The 23156-nt window shown below is 42.5% G+C and overlaps 1 protein-coding gene across 8 annotated transcripts in view; it reads right to left on the bottom strand.

Annotated features, from left to right (window-relative positions):
* The window catches only part of VEPH1 (ventricular zone expressed PH domain containing 1), a 96310-nt gene that overhangs the window by 4907 nt on the left and 68247 nt on the right, over positions 1-23156 (bottom strand). For 4 of the 8 annotated variants that reach the window (XM_057421636.1, XM_057421635.1, XM_057421634.1 and 1 more), the window contains 4 exons: positions 21427-21566; positions 17337-17471; positions 11866-11983; positions 451-587 (listed from right to left, as the gene is read on the bottom strand). In XM_057421636.1, the coding sequence (XP_057277619.1) occupies positions 451-587; positions 11866-11983; positions 17337-17471; positions 21427-21566 (530 nt within the window). Of the gene's footprint in view, positions 1-450; positions 588-8400; positions 8611-11865; positions 11984-17336; positions 17472-21426; positions 21567-23156 lie in introns of those variants that run through there. The other 4 variants (XR_008973807.1, XR_008973809.1, XR_008973808.1 and 1 more) reach the window with 4 other exon arrangements.

The following is a 23156-nucleotide window of genomic DNA, read 5'->3' as shown; positions in this document are numbered from 1 at the left end:
GAGCAGAATTTATTGGATTTGTGTTTATACAAGGAAATAAAGACTCTCTGGTCAAAAGTGGAAACAATTTTTGAACCCACTGTAATTCCTTCAGGAACAGGAGCTTTTGCAATATCTGTGAGGTGACCCTGGGATGCTTCAAGGCAGAGTGACAATGCTCAGGCACAGGTCACCAGTTAGTAGGGTATAAATTACTGTGTCACAATGTTGAGCCCTAGGCATTTGTTGGCTGAACAAGAGCAGAGCCAGTGTGAGACTGAGTACTTGCAAAAATCATGCACTTTTGAACCAGAGAGAAAAATGTAACTAAAGATGGTGAGCAACCCCTTGGCTGAAGTTGGCCATGCAGCATACAGAGACCGCAGGCAAAGCTGAGTGGTAAAAACTGCTGGGAAATGGTGCTGGGGAGGAGGGAAAGAGAGAAATCAGATTGATGGTTTTCTGACTTACAGATTTTCCTTTCCGAAAAAGCAGCTGGTTGCCAGCCAGGGTGAAGTAGCGAGTTTTCCACCTTTTAATAAACTTCCACCGGACTTGCTTCTCTTTAAGCTTGCCTTCGATGAGAGGCTGGCCATCCTGATTTACAACTGAGGAGGTGAACATACAAAGAGGAGGTTATTTCTGTCCTCTCACTCAGCCGAAAGTCAGGCTTTTCCTATGATGCAGAAAAAGTTTTTTGCAGTTTTGCAGCTGCAAGACCACATTCCTCCCAACCTCAAACACGCAGCTGTTACTTCAGAAAGACATTTCAGCCTTTAGACATGTTTTGCTTGGGAGGCCTAGCAGATGGAGCTGACAGCTCGAACTCCTCTGTCCATCACTTTTTCTATTCCTTTAGCCATCATGTACTTAACCCCACCATTACATCTCCCAGTTCTTCCTCAGCCCTGCAATAATAAGTTATAATTTCATTGAATTGTCTCTGATGTCTTAATCCCCACTACAGAGTTCAGTACAACATTTGTGCAGTATTTTGGATAGGAATATTTTGAGGATGTCACTCTCCGTTGTATGCAATAGCTTGCTTCATTGCAGCAGGAGTCCTGTGGAGAAGGAATTAAAAACCAGAAGCAGAATGTCCACATGGGGCTGAGAGACCAGGCACCATCCTACTGGGACAATTGCCAACCTTTCATAGGTAATTCCAGCCCAGATATGTGACTTTTTGCTGAGAAAGTGGTTGGTGAGTCCAAGGGCTTTGTCTCCCAGACATGACACTTCCCATCCTCACCCTTCCAAGACAAGACTCCTTCTTCTCTTGGGAAAGGGATATATTTGTTATCAGCTCTTCCTTGTACAGTGTTCAAGCAATAACCTAGCTCTGCATTCTATAGAGGTCACTCGCTGTTGTGTCTTCGTTATTTTTTCTAGTTCTCTCTTCAGGGATATTTCAAAAGTCATTTAACATTAGCGATCCATTTTGTAATAACAGTCCTTACAGCAAACTCAGAGTTACTTACATCCTGTATATCTCATAGCACTGACTGGTTGGTAACGTGACATTTTCTATCACTTTCACATTTGTAAAATAACACAATTTATTTTGACATCTGTATGGCAAAGGCAAGAGCAACTCACAGCTCAGCCCCAGGGGCCCGGTATCCACCCTGCTCCCTCAGGAGGAGTCAAGGTCTTTTCACCATGTTCCCCATTGAGGACATCAATGTTTTTATCATCTTGAGGCAAAAATTACATACAAACCATTATCGTATCATTTGCCAATAACACTGCCTGGCCTGTGCCCTGGGTGGTAAGAGCTAAACCAGCATTTCTGCCACACATGTGGCAATCCTTACAGAGCCTGTTTTAAATCTGGGATGGATAACTCTGCCCCAAGTCAAATGGGAGGACAGAGGAGAGGGAGAGACACAAAAACTTCTGTCCCCATCAGTGACCTGTGCTGCAGCACATTGCTCAAGAATAATCTAAAATGCAATGAAAATTACTTGGTGTACCGTATCAATATTCAGTACTTGTAAGTGTACAGTACATCAATACTGTAATGACTGTAATTGGCATAGAAGCGGAAATACAGGCACACCCAGCTACTTTACCTTCAGCTCAGCCATTCCCAGCCCATTCATCTTCTATAGTGGTCTGAAAAGTGTCTTCAATTTGCCTTAGGAAAAAACCTTGTATTTGTCACTACAGATTTTTCTTCAATCAACTCCCTTAAAAATAAAAACCAGATAAAGTCTCTAGGAAAGAGAAATAAACCCTTCTTTGTTATCTTTTTGCAAAATTATTCCTATATTTAAAATTACTTTCAGAATTCAAAACAGTGTATGCATACTGGGAAGCCTTGCACTTTCCTTTACAGTGTGTTTGTAAGGTTGTAGCCACCTCTACCTCCAGCCCTGTGACCAGGGTGCTTGCCTGCCATCAGTATTCACTGACACCTCAGCTTGAAGCGTGCAAGGTTCTAAGAGTTGGAAGAGCATTCCCACAAAAGGAAAATTGCAGCACAAGAAAAGCCGAGCTAGCAAGGGGATCACCATGGGCTATAAACCACATCCACAGAGCAGCCTCAAGCCACTACCCTTCACATGTGGAGCAAACAATTTAAAAATCCTCTAATGTCTGGGTTTCTTTTTTCCCTTCTGTTTTTTACACCTATATACAAGACACACGGTCTAGTGTGAGGCAGCCCTGCCCATGGCAGGAGGGCTGGAATAAGATGATCTTAAGGTCCTTTCCAGCCCTAACCATTCTATGATTCTGTGAATGGATCAGATAAACTGAAAAGCAGTCCAAGGCATAAGCAGTCTAAGAGCAGATGTTTGTTGATGTGTTAGTTGACTTGGAGCCCTTCCCAGCACCTGTGAGGTAGTCAGTTATCCTATGGCTGGCAGTACCTTAGCACAAACGTTTACTCAGTAACACTTATTCTTGAAAGTGTTCACTATTGCCTGTGCGTGAACCTTTCAGAACCCTGAATACAGTAGGCTGGTGCAATGCTGAAGACATGAAGTGAGCAGGGTGGCCCAGCACAGCCAGTGAAGGTAGCACCTGGGGATTCAAAGGCTTTATAGGTTTTCGGGCACGTAACCTCTATTCACTACCTCATGTCTGGTAGAGTAAAAGCAATGCAAATACAGTGCATCAGATTTAGATAATGTGTTTTTTTCCTCAGCACTGTTTATACTGGCAGAGAGGCAGGCTTTGGGGGTCTTCAGTGTGTACTATTGCAATTTCCTCATGAAAGAGTATAAATATTTCTGTCTCTCTAGACAGGGAGCTTTTGGAAGGAGATGGAATGAATGAAAAGGGTAGTGGCCAAGTTTCAGCTTCGATATGGAACTGCAGCTGTGATTTCCATGATAAGAACTGGACACGCTCTGCTCCTTGTAGCCTGCTTCATTCCTAACTTGATGCAGCAGCTCTTTTCTGTACATTTTCATGCCAGCACCAACATGATACACTGCCGAGGCTGGCATGGGACAAAGTAAACAGGCTTGCTTTCTCCCTGTGTAATTTTTGCCACTGCAAAATGCCACAAGGAAGCGAATTTGGGGCTGCAGTCATTTCACAACACACTCTTCAGCAGGATGGAGCCACATTTTACAGTGTGCTGCTTTACAGTAACATTGCAATTTTGTTAACAGCAGCTTTCTGAGCGAAACACATTCTGGGAACAGAAGAGTTGGGTTCTTTTCTTTCTAAACCGCTTTCTAAGGCTATATCAGGTATTATCTGGCATTTCTGCAGCTGAGATTTGCTGGGATACCCGTAATGGTCATCCTAAGGGTCATTCCTGTTTGGGAGTGGAGGAAAAGGGCAGACCCATAGGACCACCAACTGTCTAGCAGGTCTGAGTAGAGGTCCTCATACTCTTGTAGCAGCCTTTTCATCTTCTGGTGACCTTGTTCCCCATTTATGCAATTGGCATTATATTTTGTGAGATAAAAAGAGATAATTTTTTATAATTAGTTTTAAACAGCATCTGAGCTGATACTTTGCTTATTGTGCAAATGCCTCATCAAATTTGTAACTTCATGAGGTACAGGGTAATATCCCTGCCATTCCCATCATTTGCCATTCACTTGTGCACTTTCTCATTGGAAGATGTTTTGCCACCATAAGAATACGCAGTTTGGCATCAGGATATTACCACCTCAGTAGCATGTGGGTGATAATGACAGGGCATGGCTGTTTATCATCTCCCAGGATGAAGTGTCAGAATTGCTGTGACAAAGTCTACCCAGTAAGAGACAGGAGATCAGAAAGCTGTGAATCTGAGAAACTCAAACCAGCAGCACCTAGTAGCAAGCTTTCCTGGAGTGTGCATGAAAGAAAGGGGAGAGAACTTCACTTTAATAAAAATGACAAAGATAGAGACAGAAAAAGGGTTTTTTGCTCCTACATGACAGCTATAAAGAATAATATGCAGAGTAACTTTCAGAGCACGATGACAACTGTATAAACGTCTAGATAGAGCAAAAGGAGGACTTGATATGAAAGGGCAATTGCTCAGTTGTTGGGTCTAGTGCATCTACCTGGCTCCTGGTCCTGTGGGAATGGCTTTGATACCAGTTCCAATGCAGTAGGAACATGCCTTAGTCCAAAATAAGAAGGTGTAAAGCACAAAAAGTTTAGGGCATTGAGGTGGTTGGCGGTCAGGAGTGCAACATGAGAAAGGAAGTGAATGCGTCATTTTGGTCTAAAGTGGATTTTTATGGCCAACATCTTTCAAAACCAGGGTTTACCTAAAGAAATGCTGATCTCTCTTTAAGCACCTGGTGGCTATCAGCAATGCTAACAGATCACTTCTTGCACACATCCACAAAGAACCCCATGGGGAACTCTGATGTCAGCTTCCGAAGCCATCATAATGAATCTGATGCCAGTGTGTCTGAGGGTCTGATTAAAATGAAAATATTCATGAAAGATAAGAATGACGCTCTTCTCCAATATTTTTCTAAGCCCCTTTTGCTTGTTTTCATTGCGGTTAACTTCACAGAATCACAGAATAATTCAGCTGGAGGAAAGCTCAAGGGGTCTCTCATCCAACCTCCTGCTCAAAGCAAGGTCACCTATGAGGTCAGACTAGGTTGCTCATGGATTTATTCATCTGGGACTTGCAAATCTCAAGAACATTTCTAGGCAAGCTGTTCCAATGCTCAATCATATGCATGGTGGGAAAGTTTTCCCTTGTAGACAGTCTGTTGTCTCTTACCCTCCCACCACACACCACTGAAAAGAGCCCTGCTCTGTCTTCTTAATGACTGTCTTGGAGCTATGGACAGACACTACCATGAAGTCTCCTCCAGCTCTACTTGCACCAGCCCTTGTCCCTCAGCCTCTCCTAATAGGGCAAAAGCATCAGCTCCTAAACATCTTGGTGGAGCTTGTCCCCATCCTTACTGGGGTTTTACTCAGTCATCACTGTAGCCATTCAATACCTGCTGTGTGCAGAGTAGGAGTAAGTGCATGGAGGTCTTTGAGCAGAGGACATAATGAGTAAATCTGTATTTCCTCAGAAATACAGAGCTTTACTCTTCTGTCTGTACTCTTCCCAAAATCAAATTCAGTAGCTGGTGATCCTCACTTCTTTACATGGCAGAGGAGGTTATTTGAAAGAAGTATCTGCACATCTAATATGGGTAGAAGATTTTTTTAAAAATGCAATCAAATGCCAATTGGAGCTTGAACATTCCCCTACACATATTAATTGTTGGAAAACTACGTCTAGTTTTGATTTCTTCACCTTGCATAAGGAAAAATTAAAAGACTTCAGAATAGGGATACAAGAATGATATAAACCTGATGTTTTGTATGATTATTCATATCACAGCAAACTAACAAAGTATATTCTCCTTTATTTGTCCAAGCAAATATCAAAATACGACATGATAAAGCCTGATAATGAGATATGATAAAATAGAGATCTTCTGCATAGCAGGAGAGGGCATAATGTGATGCAGTTCTTAGAGAAAGATGAGAAATACACCCACATTTTAACAATACTGTTAAACTGCCTGAGCAACAGATTAGGCATGTCATAGATTCTCCTTCATTTGACTTTTAAAGATTAGGTTTAGACATCTTAATAAAAATATGCAAAAGTAATATAGATCAAAGATAAAAGATTTATTTAAGTATTATTGGACTATATTGTTTGACTATTGTGTTTTAGAAGGTCAAATTAGGTGATCACATCATCTCTGGGCTTGAAATTACTTTGTGTGTTGGTATGCTGCCACGTATGATGAGATCCTTAACTTGAAAAAAGGACTTAAAGGATTCAAAATGTTATATTTACAATATATATTTGTCTTTACTTCCTTTTTTTCCTGCAGAACAGAGAATAAAGCTAAAAATATTACCCAAACTCAAAATGAAAATTATTTCCATTGAAATGTAAATGAAAAATATTCATTGCTTCTTACACAGTCTCAGTATAGAGACACTAACTCCAAAATCAATTTTAACGCTGAATGTAAGTGTCCTTTGAAATGATTTTCTGTTAGTTGTATCTTGCTTTCTTTGCAGAACTACAATGCATCAGTCTTTTAGTAGTTTGGGTAATGAATAAAAAGTAAAAACCCCTCCAAACTATTCCAAGATGAACTCAAGACAGATAAAAACAAAGCATTAAATCTTGCATTTGATGAAACATAAAATCTTCCACAAAAATTCAGTCCAATCATGAATGATCTCAGTGATAATAAACTCCTATTAACTTGAAAGAATGTAATGTGTGGGTGGCAAGCAGACAAATTCAATTAACCTAAGGGAATATGGATTCATTCTCTCATTAATCATCACATTTGGTTTTGTTGAAAACCTGGAAAGAACACATTACTGAATGCCACTTTTTATCATTTTCAAACAAGCATTATAGCTGGGATATTTCAGTTCACTAGATAATCACCACTGCTAGCAAAAGATAAATGTATTCAGAAGTTAATATGGTGTAGGCTATTCTGAGTGAATTGCTTTTTTAAAGAGGAACTCATAAAAACTCCTCAGTTTTACCCGAATCATTGCCCATGGGCACAATGTCTCTTCTGCAGCCCACAGGGATTACTGCAATTTCTTTGTAAGCTTCCAGAATAGGAATGTACTGCAATTCCCTCTCCAGTTATCAAGAGGCTTTACTGATTTTTTTTTTGTGCAAGAGCTTGTGAAGCCAACTGTCAATATAGGAGGTTATGTTGAAATGAGGTTCTTAAAAGCCAGCTTTTCCTAACAGGAGGCTCACACTACATTTACCAAAATTTCAAATGCCTTGAATGGTCGTCATTAAAAAAAAGATAATAAAATAATAGTGTAACCTGGTTTTACTAGCTCTGAGGACAGCTGCACAGTCAGGGCACATACGTGTATTTGAGCACATGAGTAGCATTTGTGGGAATGCTCTTCCTGTATAGCAGGAAAACCCAATTTGGGATGACTTAACAGCACTTCTGTGGTTGTATAAGAAGTGCTTTGCAATCAGAAGAATGCATGAGAAATGTTCAAACTTTCTCTGTGTTAATTGCTACTTTGGGTACATCAACCACGTTGCTTAAGCATAACTGCTTCTTTCCCCACAAACTCAGCCTCCAAGTGTAGCTTAGCTCCAAAAATCCTCCCAGCTACATCCAAACAAAACTATCATTGATCTGGCATCCTAAGGCAAGATTGAGGCTTTAAGGCATAATGCTTTTCTAAGTCTGGAGGATAAATGGCATCTTGCAACATGCACCCAAAAAATGCAACAAACCCCAACATTAACAAAACCAAAAGACAATAACAGAAAAAGAATTTGCCTCTGAATTCCTTCGTTAAGAAGAATTTGGTTGCTAAACAGCATTGTTGAGAGGAAGAAATGACTTTCTTGTCTTTCAAAAGTACTTGAGATTTCAAAGAGTCTGTGCCATTGTGGAATGAAAATAAAAGATGTTTTACAGCCTTTATGTTTCTTATCAATTCAAGGAGCCCTCCAAATCCTCTTTCTTGTGTCAGATTTTATATACACAAAAAGACCGGAGTGTCTCCAGCTCTGGTACAGCTTTTCCCAGCTACAGCAGCTCTACATCACCAATGCTAAGGCAAATTTGTCATTCACCTGCAGATTTTTATTCCATTAAGCACTATCTTCCACATTTCTTTCCTACACCTGAGCTTTCATTCGAGCCATTCAATACTCTGTTTGCTTGGTCTTTTAAAGGCTTTGAGAGCTAAGAAGCAAATCAAGGTATTCACAAGGTGCCATTCTTACAGAATTTTCTTTAAACTGAGACAAAGAAAGTACTTGCTCACAAAAAGGACAGTTACAGTCCAAAAATATTCTGTACTTAGTTCCTCCTGTTCCTGACCATCCTCAGAGGCATGCCTGAACTCTCAGCCCTGGCTCTAAAACAAAGACTAAATGATGATTTTGAGATAGTGATGGCTATTAATGCCTTCTCCTACCTCTCATGGGCTATGGTAGCAGAGACAGCTGGAGGCTGGGCAGGGAGGACAGGCTGAGCACCTTTCTGAATGGGGGAGAGGCAAGCAGACCTGTGGGCAGTGATAGGCCTGCAAACTCCAGGCAACACCCTCTGTGCCTTCAGTGCTTGAGGAGGGAAAACCTCCTCCCAAATGTTCAGGCATCCTCCATGCTCCTGAGTACTTGTGGTACTCAAGAAAAAGAAAGCGAAGTCTCAAGTTATTGTATCTACTGAGAATTCATCATTTCGCTTACAAACTTAGTGCTGTATTTGCATTTTTTTCCATTAGGGTTTAGTTGATATCATACAAATTCAAGGTAGAAAAAAGGTAAACCTAAAGAAAATTATTCATTTTCCCACGTCTAAAAAAGGCACTAGAATTTACAAGGGCCTATATAAGTACCAGCTTATAGGAATGAAAGTCTAATTTGTACCTGGACCTGTTGTCAGGCTTGATAAGGGCAGCTGCCCCTTGCCCAGCTGGCCACGTGCTCCCACATTCCTACATCTCCACGCAGAGTGGATTTTGGCACTTCTTGTGAAAGACAGCACTGCTGCACTGCCATTTGGGAACTGCTCAGGTTAGAGGGCAAAACCTTGAATATATTAAACTCTTCTGTTCACACCAATGAATAAATGGAGAACTGTATTTACAAACCCAAGGAAGAGGGAACAGCACATGCATTTTGCTGCAGCCTTTTCACAGCAGCTAAGGGAAATGGTGAACCCTTAGAAGAGATGTGACCTTCTCTCTTATCTCTGTGGAATACTGTGAGACCAAATCTACAACCTACAACAGTGCGATGTAATTTTTCACCAGCCTGAAAGAATGAGTAGGTGAGAGATGTGGCATGCCAAACCCCTGCTGCAGGCTTTCCACAGCAGGCATTATGCTCCCACTTCCTGAGGACCACTGAGAACCACCATCAGGCAGAATATACAGTGTGCACTACTCAAGACATCAGCTCAAGCACTCTGCAAACAGACTCAAGAGCCCCTTGTCAGTGGTACAGAGACGGTCATGCTTTTGTAAGATCTTCTTGTACTTACCAAAGAGTATTGAAGAGGTCAGCAGGAATTTCTGCCTCCTGTCAGAGTCTTTTATTGCCGTTTGCCTTGAGTTCAGACCCGTCTGAAGGCACCATTTGTATACTGGTAGTACTGGCGAGGTCTGGATCCCAGACCCAACTTTGTGCATCTGGCAGCAGAGCCATGGTGCTGTGCCACACAGACCTCCCTGCACCGTGTCCTGCTTGCAGCCCTTCTTAGACCTCTCCTTGGAGGATGCAGTACTTTGGCAGGAGAGCAGCAGGGAAGCAAGGTGTCAGCTGTCCTTTGGTATCTCCAGACTAGTGTCATTAGCAAAACCCAAGGTGCCAACAAGGAATGGTGCACAATGTCACCCCAAGGACTGCCTTTTTCACCTTCATCCGCTCTGTTGACTCTACTACAGTTGCCCTATCAGCATAATCAATAGCTTGCTACAAACACTACCCTTTTTGGACTAGTTAAATATCTTTGAAAACTCAGGACAAAGCTATTTTACCAAGCTTTGAAATTTTAAGCAAGATGCTCATAGAGTCATAGAACCATAGAATAGTTAGGGTTGGAAAGGACCTTAAGATCATCTAGTTCCAACCGCCCTGCCATGGGCAGGGACACCTCACACTAAACCATGGCACCCAAGGCTCTGTCCAACCTGGCCTTGAACACTGCCAGGGATGGAGCATTCACAACTTCCTTGGGCAAACCATTCCAGTCCCTCACGACACTTACAGCAAAGAACTTCCTCCTTATATCCAATCTAAACTTCCCCTGTTTAAATCTGAACCCATTACCTCTTGTCCTATCAGTCCCTAAGGAATAGCTCCTCCGCAGCATCCCTATAGCCACGCTTCAATCATTATCATGTAGCTTTATCCTCATTATCCATGTAGCTTGACATGTGTCTGTTACTGATGTGATGGACAAACCACAGTAAGAGCATGGCACTGAGATGAAATTTCAGCTCAAATCATGATTTCTTTTATGGTCATTGAGTCCCATGAGAGCTGTGGAAGAAGGAGATGGTCCCATGAAATGAACACAGGCAGCTTGTGCCTGCAGGCCTGTGGCAGAGGCTGTGCCACTCTTGCAAGACTTACTAAAGACTTACTATATTCAGGGTTGATGAAATATAAAGAGATGCTAGGTGTTAAAATAAATAGCTTAAACAGCCCATTATTCAAAGGCTTAGCCAAAATATTCAAAATTCTTGGCCAGAATTGTGCAGATTTTTACAGTGGCAAAAAACATCTAAGAAAAAAGCCATTCTTCTGAATTTCAGTGCACTGATCCAAAACATACGGGTATCAGAAAACAAAAAAGGACAAAAAAATGTTACTAGGATCTTTTATCTGTGAAAAAGTTTATTTTCCACTCAGCCTGTTTTTTCATATAGTTGAAGTAGTATGGCTGTTGTTAAGCGCTCCCTTGCTCCTAAGAGGATGTGTACTATGGATTCAGTTATACTGAAGCAAATAATACCAAAGATGACATGAATCAGGTGTCATATCTATGCCAATGTCCCCTGACATGCGGCAGCTGTTTAATCTGCAGAGGACCTGGTCCAGCAGACACAGCTGCCTTATCTGGACACTGCAAGATGATGGGTGCAGGTCCTTCCCATGCCCCACAAGTTAGTAGTTACACAGATTTATGAGTCTACATTAATTTTGGATTTTATAGAATCATAGAATGGTGAGGGTTGGAAAAGACCTTAAGATCATCTAGTTCCAACCCCCCTGCTGTGGGCAGGGACACCTCACACTAAACCATATCACCCAAGGCCTCGTCCAACCTGGTCTTGAACACCGCCAGGGATGGAGCATTCACAACCTCCCTGGGCAACCCATTCCAGTGCCTCACCACCCTAACAAGAAAGAATTTCCTCCTTATATCCAATCTAAACTTCCCCTGTTTAAGTTTTAACCCGTTACCCCTTGTCCTATCACTACAGTCCCTAATGAAGAGTCCCTCCCCAGCATCCCTATAGGGCCCCTTCAGATACTTGAAGGCTGCTATGAATTCTTCACGCAGCCTTCTCTTCTCCAGACTGAACAGCCCCAACTTCCTCAGCCTATCTTCATACGGGAGGTGCTCCAGTCCCCCGATCATCCTCGTGGCCCTTTCATTAGTTTTGGATTTTATCCCTCTAAGCACACACCTAATGAAGTTTGTGCTTGCCTTGCTCATCAGAGAAACTGAGACCAGAGTTTAATGGAGAATTCCAGCTGAAACAAATGCTGTCTGTGCTATGCTGGACAATTTACTTTCCTTTTTCCCCAGCCTCTGCCACCACCACCAGAGACACAGCATTAACTAACTGTGAGCTTCACTCCATCCTCCACCCACCACAGCTCCACCACCCCACACACCCCACCAGGGATGAAGGCAGATGACTTACCTGTTGCCTTTTCAGGGTTATTGCACATGAAACACTGCCAGCTTCCTGCTTCCTCGCTGTAGCCGAATAAATCAAAGAACCTCACTTCTGCCAGGTGCATCTGCACATGGTCCAGGTCCTAGACCAGTAATGAGAAAAACCAAACCCACTCATGAGGTGAAGCACTGCGCTCTTAACAGCTCGTAACCCAAAATCACGGAGGGATGCACAGCTGATGCCAGCTAGCATCCTTTTCCATATGTCTCTTGCAGACAACCAACCTGCTGGGGCAAATGTGCTAAGCAGGACATATCTCTATCATCAGTAGTAGCTAATATATAAATTACTTGTTAGTCTGCAGGAGGCAGAGGGCTAGTCTGGGATTTTTTGTGTCTTTTTAGCAGTGCTGCCCAACGCATTTCCCACCAGCTGAACCATCTTTATTACCTCCATCCCTCTCAGGATTTTTTCAATGATCCAAAAAGCAGTGGTCTCTGCCAACACCCTGCAGTCTTCCTCCTGTCCAACTGGACCCCACAGAGTTAGTGGTTGGGGACCACTTTTTTTTTTAAAGAAAGAATAGGGGCTGTGAACACAGCCCACTGCGAGAAGCACTGGTACCAATGTTTAATGTAAATGTTCATATGAGCATTTCCAAAAGCACAGCAACAACAGGACTGATTTAACTCATCCAGAACACATCCAGGAAAATGTGACATTATTCTGCCAGTGAGAAGCCAGGAAAGGATTATGCATCTGCCAAGAAAATGGAATGTCTGATAAACAAATCCTACAGAAAGTATACTTGCAGCTTCAAGTATGGGAAAAGCCAGAGGATACTCCTTTTGACGCAATTAATAACACTGTATAATTCAGTGTATTCTAAATCCCATTATTTAATTTCAAAACAGTTTGTGATTTCACACTTAAAGGTTAGTGTTAAATAACAGCAACCAAGTTATTGCAAACATGAAGAAAAGAGCCAGAACCAGTCAGAAAACACTCCTATTTATTTGTGAAGGGTCTTCATAGATCTGCAACAGTGCATGCTGCAGCCCAAAGAAAACATGGATTTACACAGCCAGTGGGGAAAATACAATTCCTTGCCAGGGACGTTAGTTCACAGGACTGAGCAAGGCTGTGCAAAGCATGTAGTTGTCTGATTTGGGCCTTTTCAGGCAAGCTCTAGTAAAGGAGAGGGAGCAGGAGGCTGGCTGGCTCAGGGAGACCCGGCAGCAAGATGTCTCTCCTTCAGAGCCTCTTTCAACCCAAGAAAAAGCCAGGAAACAGCTGTTTTCACAAGGACCAAAACACCCAAGAACAATTCAGACCTCTGGACATTGCCTTGGGTAACAAGTTCAGCTAAGCCAAACATTGAGTTTTAGCTTAATGGGAGCTCTCAGGTGCCCCCTCTGTATGCCAGAGGCCATCTCCCAGTGGGTTTTAGGCTGTCAGTAGGAAGGATGGCAAGGCAGAACGTGAAGCATGGCTCACGTCATCTGAGAAACTCCAAACAATAAAGGTTTTCTTCCCTTTCCAGAAGCAACATGCAGAGAAATGGGCTTCATAACACACAGGAAGACAGTGATCACACAACAACCGTCTTGGACACACATTAGCTTTGTTTGCAAGAAGGTGCTGCAGGGTAGCAGCCTCACACAGCCAGGCTTTTCAATCTGAGCCCATGTGGGAGATGAGAGTCTGGGCTGCAGCAGTGAGGTCCCCTGCACTCCCTGGCTGCCTTGGTGGGCTCCGCTGTAGCACTCAGCTGTGCAGTTCCCTATGCCTCCTGTGCATGTTCGCTGGGGTCAGGGCTGCATCCATACCTCTGTGCAGTCAGCTGCTGGGCTGCCCTAACCCAGCACACTCAAACTGGCTTGTACTGGCAATCACAGATAAAACTTGGTTGTTTTGCTCTATAACTGCTCTTTATACATTGTTGGGTGTTCTTATTGCTGAAGTTCTTATTTTCCTCCAAAGAGGAATTCTATACAATCAAGAAATTGAGCTGGCTGTTGTGTTGTGCAGCAGGAGCACTGTGCAGCTTCATTCCATGTTTCTCCAGCTGCTCAGTCAGCAATGGATCTAACAGTCCATGTCCCTGCCTCCCTTCAGATACTTTGTGCATGGTGTGGGATCCCCAATAGGTCCTCCCTGGGGTGGAGGGACAGACCACACCAGCCCACCATGGTCTCCTCCCTACTTCAGGCTCCCAGTGGAGGGGCAGATTTCCCTTCAAGAAGGGGATGGCAGAGCGGAGCATGGCCAGCAGTGCACCCTGCCCCAATGTGCCCTGATCTTCCTCCTGTATGTGGGAGGATTCAAGATGTGCAAAATAACAGTGGTACTGCTCTCAGTGGGTCAGCACACGACATTATAAGGGCACACAGATGACGTTGAACAGAAAGTCTAGGAGCTTCTCCATCCTGTGAAAAAACCTTTTAGTGGCTGCAATGAGCCAGCTCTAGACTGAAAGCGAAATAGCACTGAAATGTCAATGCAGCAATCTTTCTTTTCCACTCTGTGCTCAAGTACACTTGAAATAATCTTCAACAAGCCACTTATTTCAAGGAGGGGAAGCACAGGGGAAAAAACCCCAATTGGAGAGAAAAGATTTATCTCATCACCATGTTCCTTTGTCTTGAAAACTTCAGTGCCTCCACTGTGAAAACATAGCACTTCTTTCTGCTACATAAACAGAGATAGCAAACGAAGGAAAGGAAAGAACAGAACAATGGCTTAAAAATGTTAATTATTCCCTTGCAAGGCTGCTCAACAAAAGACTCTCTTAGAGGCATCACATGGGGCTCATAAAGTAGCCAGCATCTCACTCTTCTGACACAGCATGAGTCAACACAAAGAATTCAGAAACAAGCTCAAAAATGGCTTAGTTTTTGTAATGTGTCCTTCATATACTTTGATAAAGAACTATGAAGCAACTGAACGGAAATCTGGAAGGATGTACATCTGGAAATGCTTTACTTCTGGCACATCTTAAGCCATCTTGTATAAATATTTTTTGTGGCATGAAGAGGCTGCCTGGTGAAACACAACACCAGGCAGGTATTTGCTGCAATATCTGTAAGCCAGGTATTTGCTGCAATCCCTTGCACACCCATCCTGGGCTGAAACTGAAAATTGCTTACAGTGATGTAAATCTGAAAATATTTATCCAAATTTACCCTGGAATAAACCACTGGTGTATTTTTTTTAACCCAGGTTTGCAAAATGCTTTAGAATCCATGTTGGAAAAAAAACCAAAACCAACAAACCAAACCCTACATTAATTTATTCTGGATTGGCCACAGGGCAAACAGGGATTGCAGAGCAGTATTGCAGCACTGGCTTTGCTGTGGTTCCTGCTGGCTACTGGGGGTTGGACCTTCCCTGTGTGCTCACAGCACAGAAATTCCTCAATTCTGATAAAGCATTCTGACCCTGCTATAACAGAACACATGAAACTTAATATAAAGTGTAACAGATGACATTGAGGCTGTATTCACATCAACAGATTTCAAAACGTTTCAGATTAAAAGTGTTACCCTTTATTGTAACAACCACCTACATAATTTTGCTTCCTGCTCTACTGGCAGAGGAATAATATGAACAACTATAATAATTTTGTCACGTAATTCACAACATTAGAAGTTCTATTAGCAATGGGAACAACTGATGAAATGAAAAAGTCACATTACAACAGAAACTCAGTCTGTCAAGCAAAGTATCGACTAGGTCATGGAAGAAATATTCCCACTAGGTTTTCTGGGAAATGTAAAAGCTGAAGGAAACAGCAAGCCTAGGTCTCACTCCCAGAAAACTCAATGGCACTTTTCTCGGTAAACCAAATGGAAAGTGCACTAGAAACAAACTCAGGTTCTGTATTAATAAGCAAAACCAAAACTGAGAAAGTACATCCAGCAGCATACTGTGGAGACCAAGACTGAATGCTGAAGTCTTTAAAAGTGTTTTAGATCTGCCTGACCTTCTTCAGCCTTCAAAGGCTCTTAAGACAATCTGCAGCTCCCGGGTTTCCAAAATTCAATTCACTGCTTAATTCATTAAATCACTGAACATCAGTATGTCATTTTCCAGCTCCAATATTTTGGGAACTCAGAGATACTGTTACTGTCACGGAGTGATGAAAGTTCCCAGAGTAGCGCAAATGCTAGTATCAGAGCAATAGTAGGATTATGCAACCAATGTTCTGGAGACTAATCCCTTTTCTGGGGTGTTTGATATGTTTTGTAGACTTTGTGTGTGTGATGCACTACATCTAATCCTACCCATGAAGGCATGTTCTTTCCTAAGCTTTTTATTCACCCCAAACTCCTTCATACTCTACCAGCTCTGACTTTTGACTAGTAGACCTTGGCACACACTGAAGTTAAACCAGTATTGAACAGAAAAGCACTTCTAATGCCTTTGGATGAGCTAGCTAGGATTTCAGTAGCAGCTAAAATACTTAGTGCAAGCTCCACTGTGTCTAAGCAAAACTGGTCCATAAGCTGGGTCTCAGATGCGGGGATGCCCTACTCCTCATACAAGAAGTTACAGCAGGAGTTCCCACTTCAATGCAACATTATCTTGGGGGTTCAGCAGGTGTTCCTAACAAAACTCCTTTATTTAAATCATCCATAGCCTTGGTAAATTAATCTTATTCAGTCAGACATCTTCATGCGTACACTGTTCTGAGAGAGAGCATTTTAAAATCACATTTGACAATTCATTTCATCCAATGAGGCTGGATGGAGATGTTCAGGAATAAATAGATATTTGTCCTACAATCCTACAGCGTCGTTTTCCAAGAAGCCTGATTAACAGCTTTGAAATAGCATTTGCTGAAATCCCAGAGACAGTAAACAGCTTTGAAAGATTAATCTTTTAAACATCAGTAACATCAGGGGTAACTAATGGTGCCTGTGCAAATGATCATTTCCATAAAATCCAAGTCTGTGTTTAACTAGGTGAATTTCCAAGTGGCTGCCAAACAGTCCATAGTGGCAGCTAATTTGAATCTACAGTCTGAAACTGCAAACAGGGAAACATCCGCGTGTAGCATCACCATTTTTAATCCTGTTGGGAACAATCCACAGGAAGCAGGGAGGAGGGGGTGGAGAACTAGCCTGCAGACCTTTCAAAGCATGGTACAAAGGAACACCATGGACCCTTTGCAGAGGTTGTAAATACAATGGCTGGTGAACATTTTTCAACCTCCCCACAGGCGAGTGCTTCTTATAAAAGGGAGGTCAGAGACATGCACCTTACAGGCATCCAGAAGAGGACTTGGCATGTCAGTAAGTGGAAATGCTCGGAAGATGCCAGAACTAAGGCAAAGAAAGGGAAGGGGCAGGGAAAGAAGTTTTGTTTGTCACAATTTGAGCACAACAAGGGCTTGCTGTAGCTATTGTAAGGGTCTTTGTTCAGCTGTTCTAAAGGTCAGGGCAAAGTTCTACATTTTTTCCTAAGGAAAAAAAGAAAACAAGACCACTTACCTTTTGGTGTGGAAATGTAGACTGAATGATGGCAGTTTCAAAACTATGTGTCCCCTTAAGCTGTGTCTTCTCCCACAGGGCTTTAAGGACTTGCACAGGATTACTCTGTATGGACAAAGGTTCTGCAAACAAGCTCTAAAGGAAATGTTGAAAACAGGATTTCAGGCACTTTTAAATCTGTCATTAACAAAGAGCTTCTCATTCTTACAGTGAGGCAGGCATGCAGATAACCGGGGGTTAGTTCATTTCTCTGTGAGAAGTTATGATGGATCGATATGCACACAAGTAGATATATCCTCCAGTATTTCATTTCCTCTGGGGCTTTTCTTGTTTATTGTACATTACACGTCTTTACAGTCTGCGGCTCACCAAATATTATCTATCAACTACCACTATGCGCAGCCACTTGCATGTCATTTTTGTATTGAAATGCTAGTCTATCAAAACACTAGCAGCAGTGGCCTCTGTGAACCAGGTGCAGATCTCAGTGACATGCAACTTTCTGGAAAAGACACATCATTTACCAGTGAATGCAAAGTGATGCTTAGAAGCACTGCAGGTTTGTGTATGTTTATTTGGACCTGACTGCAGCTCTTGGTCCTTGTGTGGGGAAGAGTAACAGTGCAACAATTGTGACTGCACTGAACACACAGCAGGATGAAATGCAAGAGAAAAAACCCTCCACAGAACACATTCAACACAGATTTTGCTGGCAGAGTACAGGAATTTTCAGCCTGTGAACATTCACAAAACAAGATGAAACCTGTGTTGGGTTGAGTCCTTTCACTGCCAAAGCTCCCTGTTTGAAACGAAAGCAAGGATACAACCTTATACTGCTTCGAATTATTCTAGTATTTCAACAGTATTAGGTTCTTTGTTGTATATACTGCACACAACGTCAATGTTACAAGAACACTACTGTGGCTGAGACAGCTTAGCATTTCTACGTCTACTATATCTATTTGCATGCAGGAGCCAAATTAAGAGTGCACAAGACAATCTGATTTTCCATATTTCCAGTATTTGATTTTGCAATATGAACCATGAACCTACTTTTAATGTAGGTTTCCTGGATGGACATTACTCCCTCTCTTTCTAAGCAGAAACTGAACAATCCTAATCCCACTGTTTGGCATCCAACTGACACAGACGCGTTTCAGTAAGACTCAACTGGGAATTTTATCGTGGCTGAGGCAATGCATTTTTTCCGGCTAAACTCTCAGAAACAGCCAGATCATTTTGTTCGAATTAAAAGGGAGAAGCAGCCAGCTCCAGGCAGCCACCTGGCACAGGAAAATGGCAGCCCAATTAGTTTGTGTTTGGCAAATTTATGAGTAACTCTAGAGAAGGTGTTAGAAAGGGACACGTTCGACAGCCCCTTGCTTGCTGGTGCTACCATAGTGATGTGACCCTGTCCTGCTTTAATCATTAATTGTAATGCATTAATCGTATAGCATTAGAGGATTATTTTAATGAATGAATCTGTGAACCAAAGCATCCTATTGAAACCACTCTAATATTAACACTTACTCCATTTTTGTCCCATTTAATCATCACTTAACTGTAAGACAATTTCTCAGGTCTTCACTGACATATACTTCTCTTCCTATTGTCCTACAGTAATAATTTGCCATTTCACAACTTCCATTCAAGGATTTTGAAGCATGATAAAACTATTCACTAATATTTTAGAAATTAAATAGAACACAGGGTCATGAAGTTAAGGATCTGTTCTGGAGACCTGAGAGAAAAAGTCTCTCTTGCTTTTACTTTTGCAGAACACAAAGATAAACAGAATATGGAGCGATTGGCAAAAAAAGAAAAAAAATGGTAACTAGCATTGAAACAGTCAGAAACTGTGTATTAGCCATCTGTCTGTAAATCTATGACAGACCTGCTGAAAACGACATTTTTATCACCAGCCTTTCATTTAAGTTATTAATAACACACTATAAATACATTTTATGTCAAATTTATCTCTTGTACAATTTCGCAGGCTTAAATAACATCATCCCAGGGCTGAATTTAGGGCCCTTTATTTAATTTAGTAATAGTTATATACCCAGTACTTAAAAGCTTCAGGATTTCAAACAAAAGAAAATCATAAATTATCTGACATCAAACACCATCCTGATGCACAGCAGACTTCAATACTCAAGTGCAACACAGGAGAAACCCTTTGTTTAGTTCCCTTCCCTCTTCTCTCCCTCTCCCTTCCTCCCCCCCCCCCCCCCGAGTATTAAGTGCTGTGTTTACAGCATGCTTGCAAAGGCAAACTAAACTGTGATCCTTTGAGCCTGGCTCTGGCAGCATGGAGTAATTCTGCTGTGGGCTCCTTGGTGTGGGAGCCCAGGGCCAGGAGTAGCACTGGCAGAGCTGGAACAAACTAACAAGACTGCAGGGAAAGAGGCATTGCAGTGGGACAAATGCAATTACCTAGCCCAGAGCAGGGAAAGCAGCAGGCAATGGAAGGACCAGTGTGTAGGGGCAGTGTCTGAAGGAAGCAAGACCTAACAGAGACACATGGGGATGGCGAAGGAGGGCAGTGGGCACCCCAGTGCAGAGGAATGGGGAAGTAAAGTAGTATTTCCCCTGTGAGCTGGGAACTATGTGAAGTTCAATAGTCCTGATAAAAGATGGAACTGGCAGGGCTAAATTCAGAATTACCTGGGAAGGGCTTAAAGGGAGAGATTTTTTAGTGAAGAAATGATCAGGAAAAGGCAAGGCATGAGGGTTTAAAGGTGGAATCAGTGCTTATGTTGTCAGTGTGACTGATTCAAACCATCAACCACAGAAAGAGCAGAGGTCGTTGCGCTAAAGTGCAGTGGCAGGGGCAGCGGAGGCTGCAGAGTGGCAAGCGAGAAAAGCCAGTGCTGCCGCCTGTCTCCTCTGCATCTGCTCCTCCTTTCACATTTTTGTGTGGTTTTGTACTTTTGTTCATACTTTCCAATACCTGATTTCCTCTCATCAGGGATAAAAGGTACACCTGCAACATAATTCATTTGTTCTCTCTAGGTCCTGTTAAAATTCAATCTCTTTCTTCAGGTTTTCATTTGCAGGGTAATTCACCACCTTTATTTTCTTTGCTTCCTTTGCTCTGCTCTGTCACTGTCCTGTCCTTCCCCAGCCACCTCTCAGCTTGACTCCTGACCATCCCCATTCTTCATCTACAGCAAAGCCCCCATTCCCACAAGCAGCTTACACAGGCACCTCCAGATCCAGAGAAACCAATTCTTGTACTGAAACACCCAAATACTCCCAGTGACCTGCATCTTTTAAAAACCTTTTTTTTTGTACGTATTTAGGGACTAACACAAGGAAGAGTGATTCAAGCAATTAAATTAACAGCATAACTCACTGTGAATGTTTTAAATTTCAGCTAAATCCTTTGTATTTCTAAGGTTGCTTTAGGGTTGGTTGATTCTATGAACTGCAGCAAACAGCTCCACATAGGTTGAGAAGCTGAAGCTTACCATTTTAACACAAACCCCACCTGCTTAATCTTGAAATGTGAATGTAGTGATTTCTCTTACAATGTCATACTATTTGTAATCTATTAAGAAAGACCACATAGGTCCAAATACTGGGCTGGATTTGGGAACAGTATTAAATGGGGAAGTGGCTGTAGGGTTGGTAGGGGAATAGCAATAATCAGATTTGTAAATCCTGCTCAGTCAAAATGTCTGCAGTAAAAAGATCCCAGTGGGTGCTGCACCTCAAACCTCCACCCGCAGCCTCAGGGTTGACTCTGTTCCCCTGCAAATGTACTGCAATATTCCTATTCATTTGCAAGGCACCTGGGACTTACTGGAAGTTTTGCCTGAATGAGGGCAATAAGGTTTAGTCCCACTTTTTTATCCCCAGACTTTGTAATCTCACCAGACTGTTTGAATTTGTTGTGTTTAATAGAAATATAAAAACTTATAAAATGCAAAATCATTTCAAACTACTACAATGGCTTTAGAAGAAATCACAGGGGTCACAAAGCACAGTGGGTTAGAAGTGTATTGAACAAGAAAAAATGTTAAAACATTCTTTCCAAGTGCAACGTGAACAATGTAGGGATGCCATGAATTTGTATTGCACACACCTGCTGGAAGAGGAACATGATATGGATCCACAGTGAAGGTTGCTGGCTGATGAGGGTAAAACTGGATTTACTGTACAGGCAGTAATGGCCCTTCAGTGGACAGCTGAAGAACAGCTTTGCTACACAGCTTCTAACAGTATCTAGAAATAAATATACAGAATATTAAAATTAACTACATAAAAGACAAAAACCTAACTGTCCATTACCAGTGAGAGGGCATGCATTTCCACTAAGGGGGTATCTCAGTCTGGGTCAACTCCTGCAGCTTTCAGAACAATACTAGGGAAATTTGGTCTCCTGTGCTTTAAATCTTACATAGTCATCATTTACTTCCAAATGCAAAAGGTACAAGACAGTGCACAGTCAGGCTGTTTACATTCCTATTGCTTTCTCCTGCATTTGATACCAATATTTATCTTACCAAAATAGACATCTGTCAGAACCATTCCCTATTACAAAACAACCACATGGGAGTCTGATATCTGTGGGATCCTTACTGAGACTTTGTGCAGCTAAAAGCTGACATCTGTAGCGATGGAGGAGTGCATCTCCTAGCCAGGAATGGGATCATTCAGCCGCTGGTAAAAGCTACAGTACTTCCCATTTGCAGTGGATTCCGCAGAGCAAAAAGGTGCATAAGTCAATTTACAACGCTATTGTGCATGTCACACGTTCTCTGTGCAGGCCATCTTATACATTTATCACCAAAAATACTACCATTTCAAAGAAGAGCATCAGTGAGTATTCACTGAGCTGTGTGTCACCTCAGGGAGCTGAGTTGCCAGCCCCTGCCCAGCACTGTGAGGACTCCCAGCTTCAGTCCCTCTCCCCATCCACCCAGGAGCTGTAGCTCCAGAGCTCAGCTCCACCTGAACCTGCCCATGCAGAGATGCTCTGCCTACAGCCAGGCTTCTAAAGGGTCCAGGTCCTACAACTCCCACTTCTTACCAAGCATATGTACTACAAATCTGCTGGTCATACCCAATTTTTACACACTAGGCCAGGGAGTGGCAGCTTTTGCAGCTATTCTGAGAGGGAAAACCCACGAGGCAAACGAATCATTGCTGCTGCCGTACTGCGAGGCACAACGTGACACGCTCCTATCAGCAAGCCAATGCAAGGGCAGCCACTACCAGAGCCCACTGGCCACAATGCCACACCAGCCACAGACTTTGCAGAAGAAAACATATGGAGAAGAAAAGGCACGGAGCTGAGGTCCAACTGGACAGGAGGCTGCAGGTGCATGCACAGTTACACACCAGGAAAGGTGGGTAATCACCTTTGAATGTCCATTCACAGCCGCAACTCAGTGTCACCCACTCAACACAGAGGTTTTTCACCAAAAGTGCAGTCTGACTTGCAGTCCCAGCTCTGGGGCACTACAGACAGGCAGAGCGTCTCCAGTTCTCACCACTCTGTTAAATACTGACCATTTATGCCACCTGTGATCATGTCACCTGTTGATAAAAATCCCGCAGTGGTTACATGCAATCTGAAGGTGACATTTGGGATCAGCTGCTCAGTACAGAGCTATAACGTCACATAATGTTACCTGACTCTGAACTTCTCATGCTGGTTTTAACTGGAAATGAAGCCCTTGAGATGCACAATTGCACTTTTGCAGAGTATTGACCTTGAACCCTCATTTTCTGTCTTTGGATGACTACTCAGAATGATAACAGCATGCTAGGGATAACCTATTCAGACTTTTTATTAACTTAAAATAGTGG

The sequence above is a fragment of the Pezoporus wallicus genome, unplaced genomic scaffold (assembly GCF_028554395.1).
Source record: "Pezoporus wallicus isolate ANWC-B61680 ecotype Strahan unplaced genomic scaffold, APGP_CSIRO_Pwel_v1 scaffold_7402, whole genome shotgun sequence".
In the NCBI taxonomy this organism is placed as follows: domain Eukaryota; kingdom Metazoa; phylum Chordata; class Aves; order Psittaciformes; family Psittacidae; genus Pezoporus; species Pezoporus wallicus.
The sequence above is the reverse complement of the archived record's forward strand: the minus strand, read 5'-3'. Positions and strand labels throughout refer to the sequence as shown.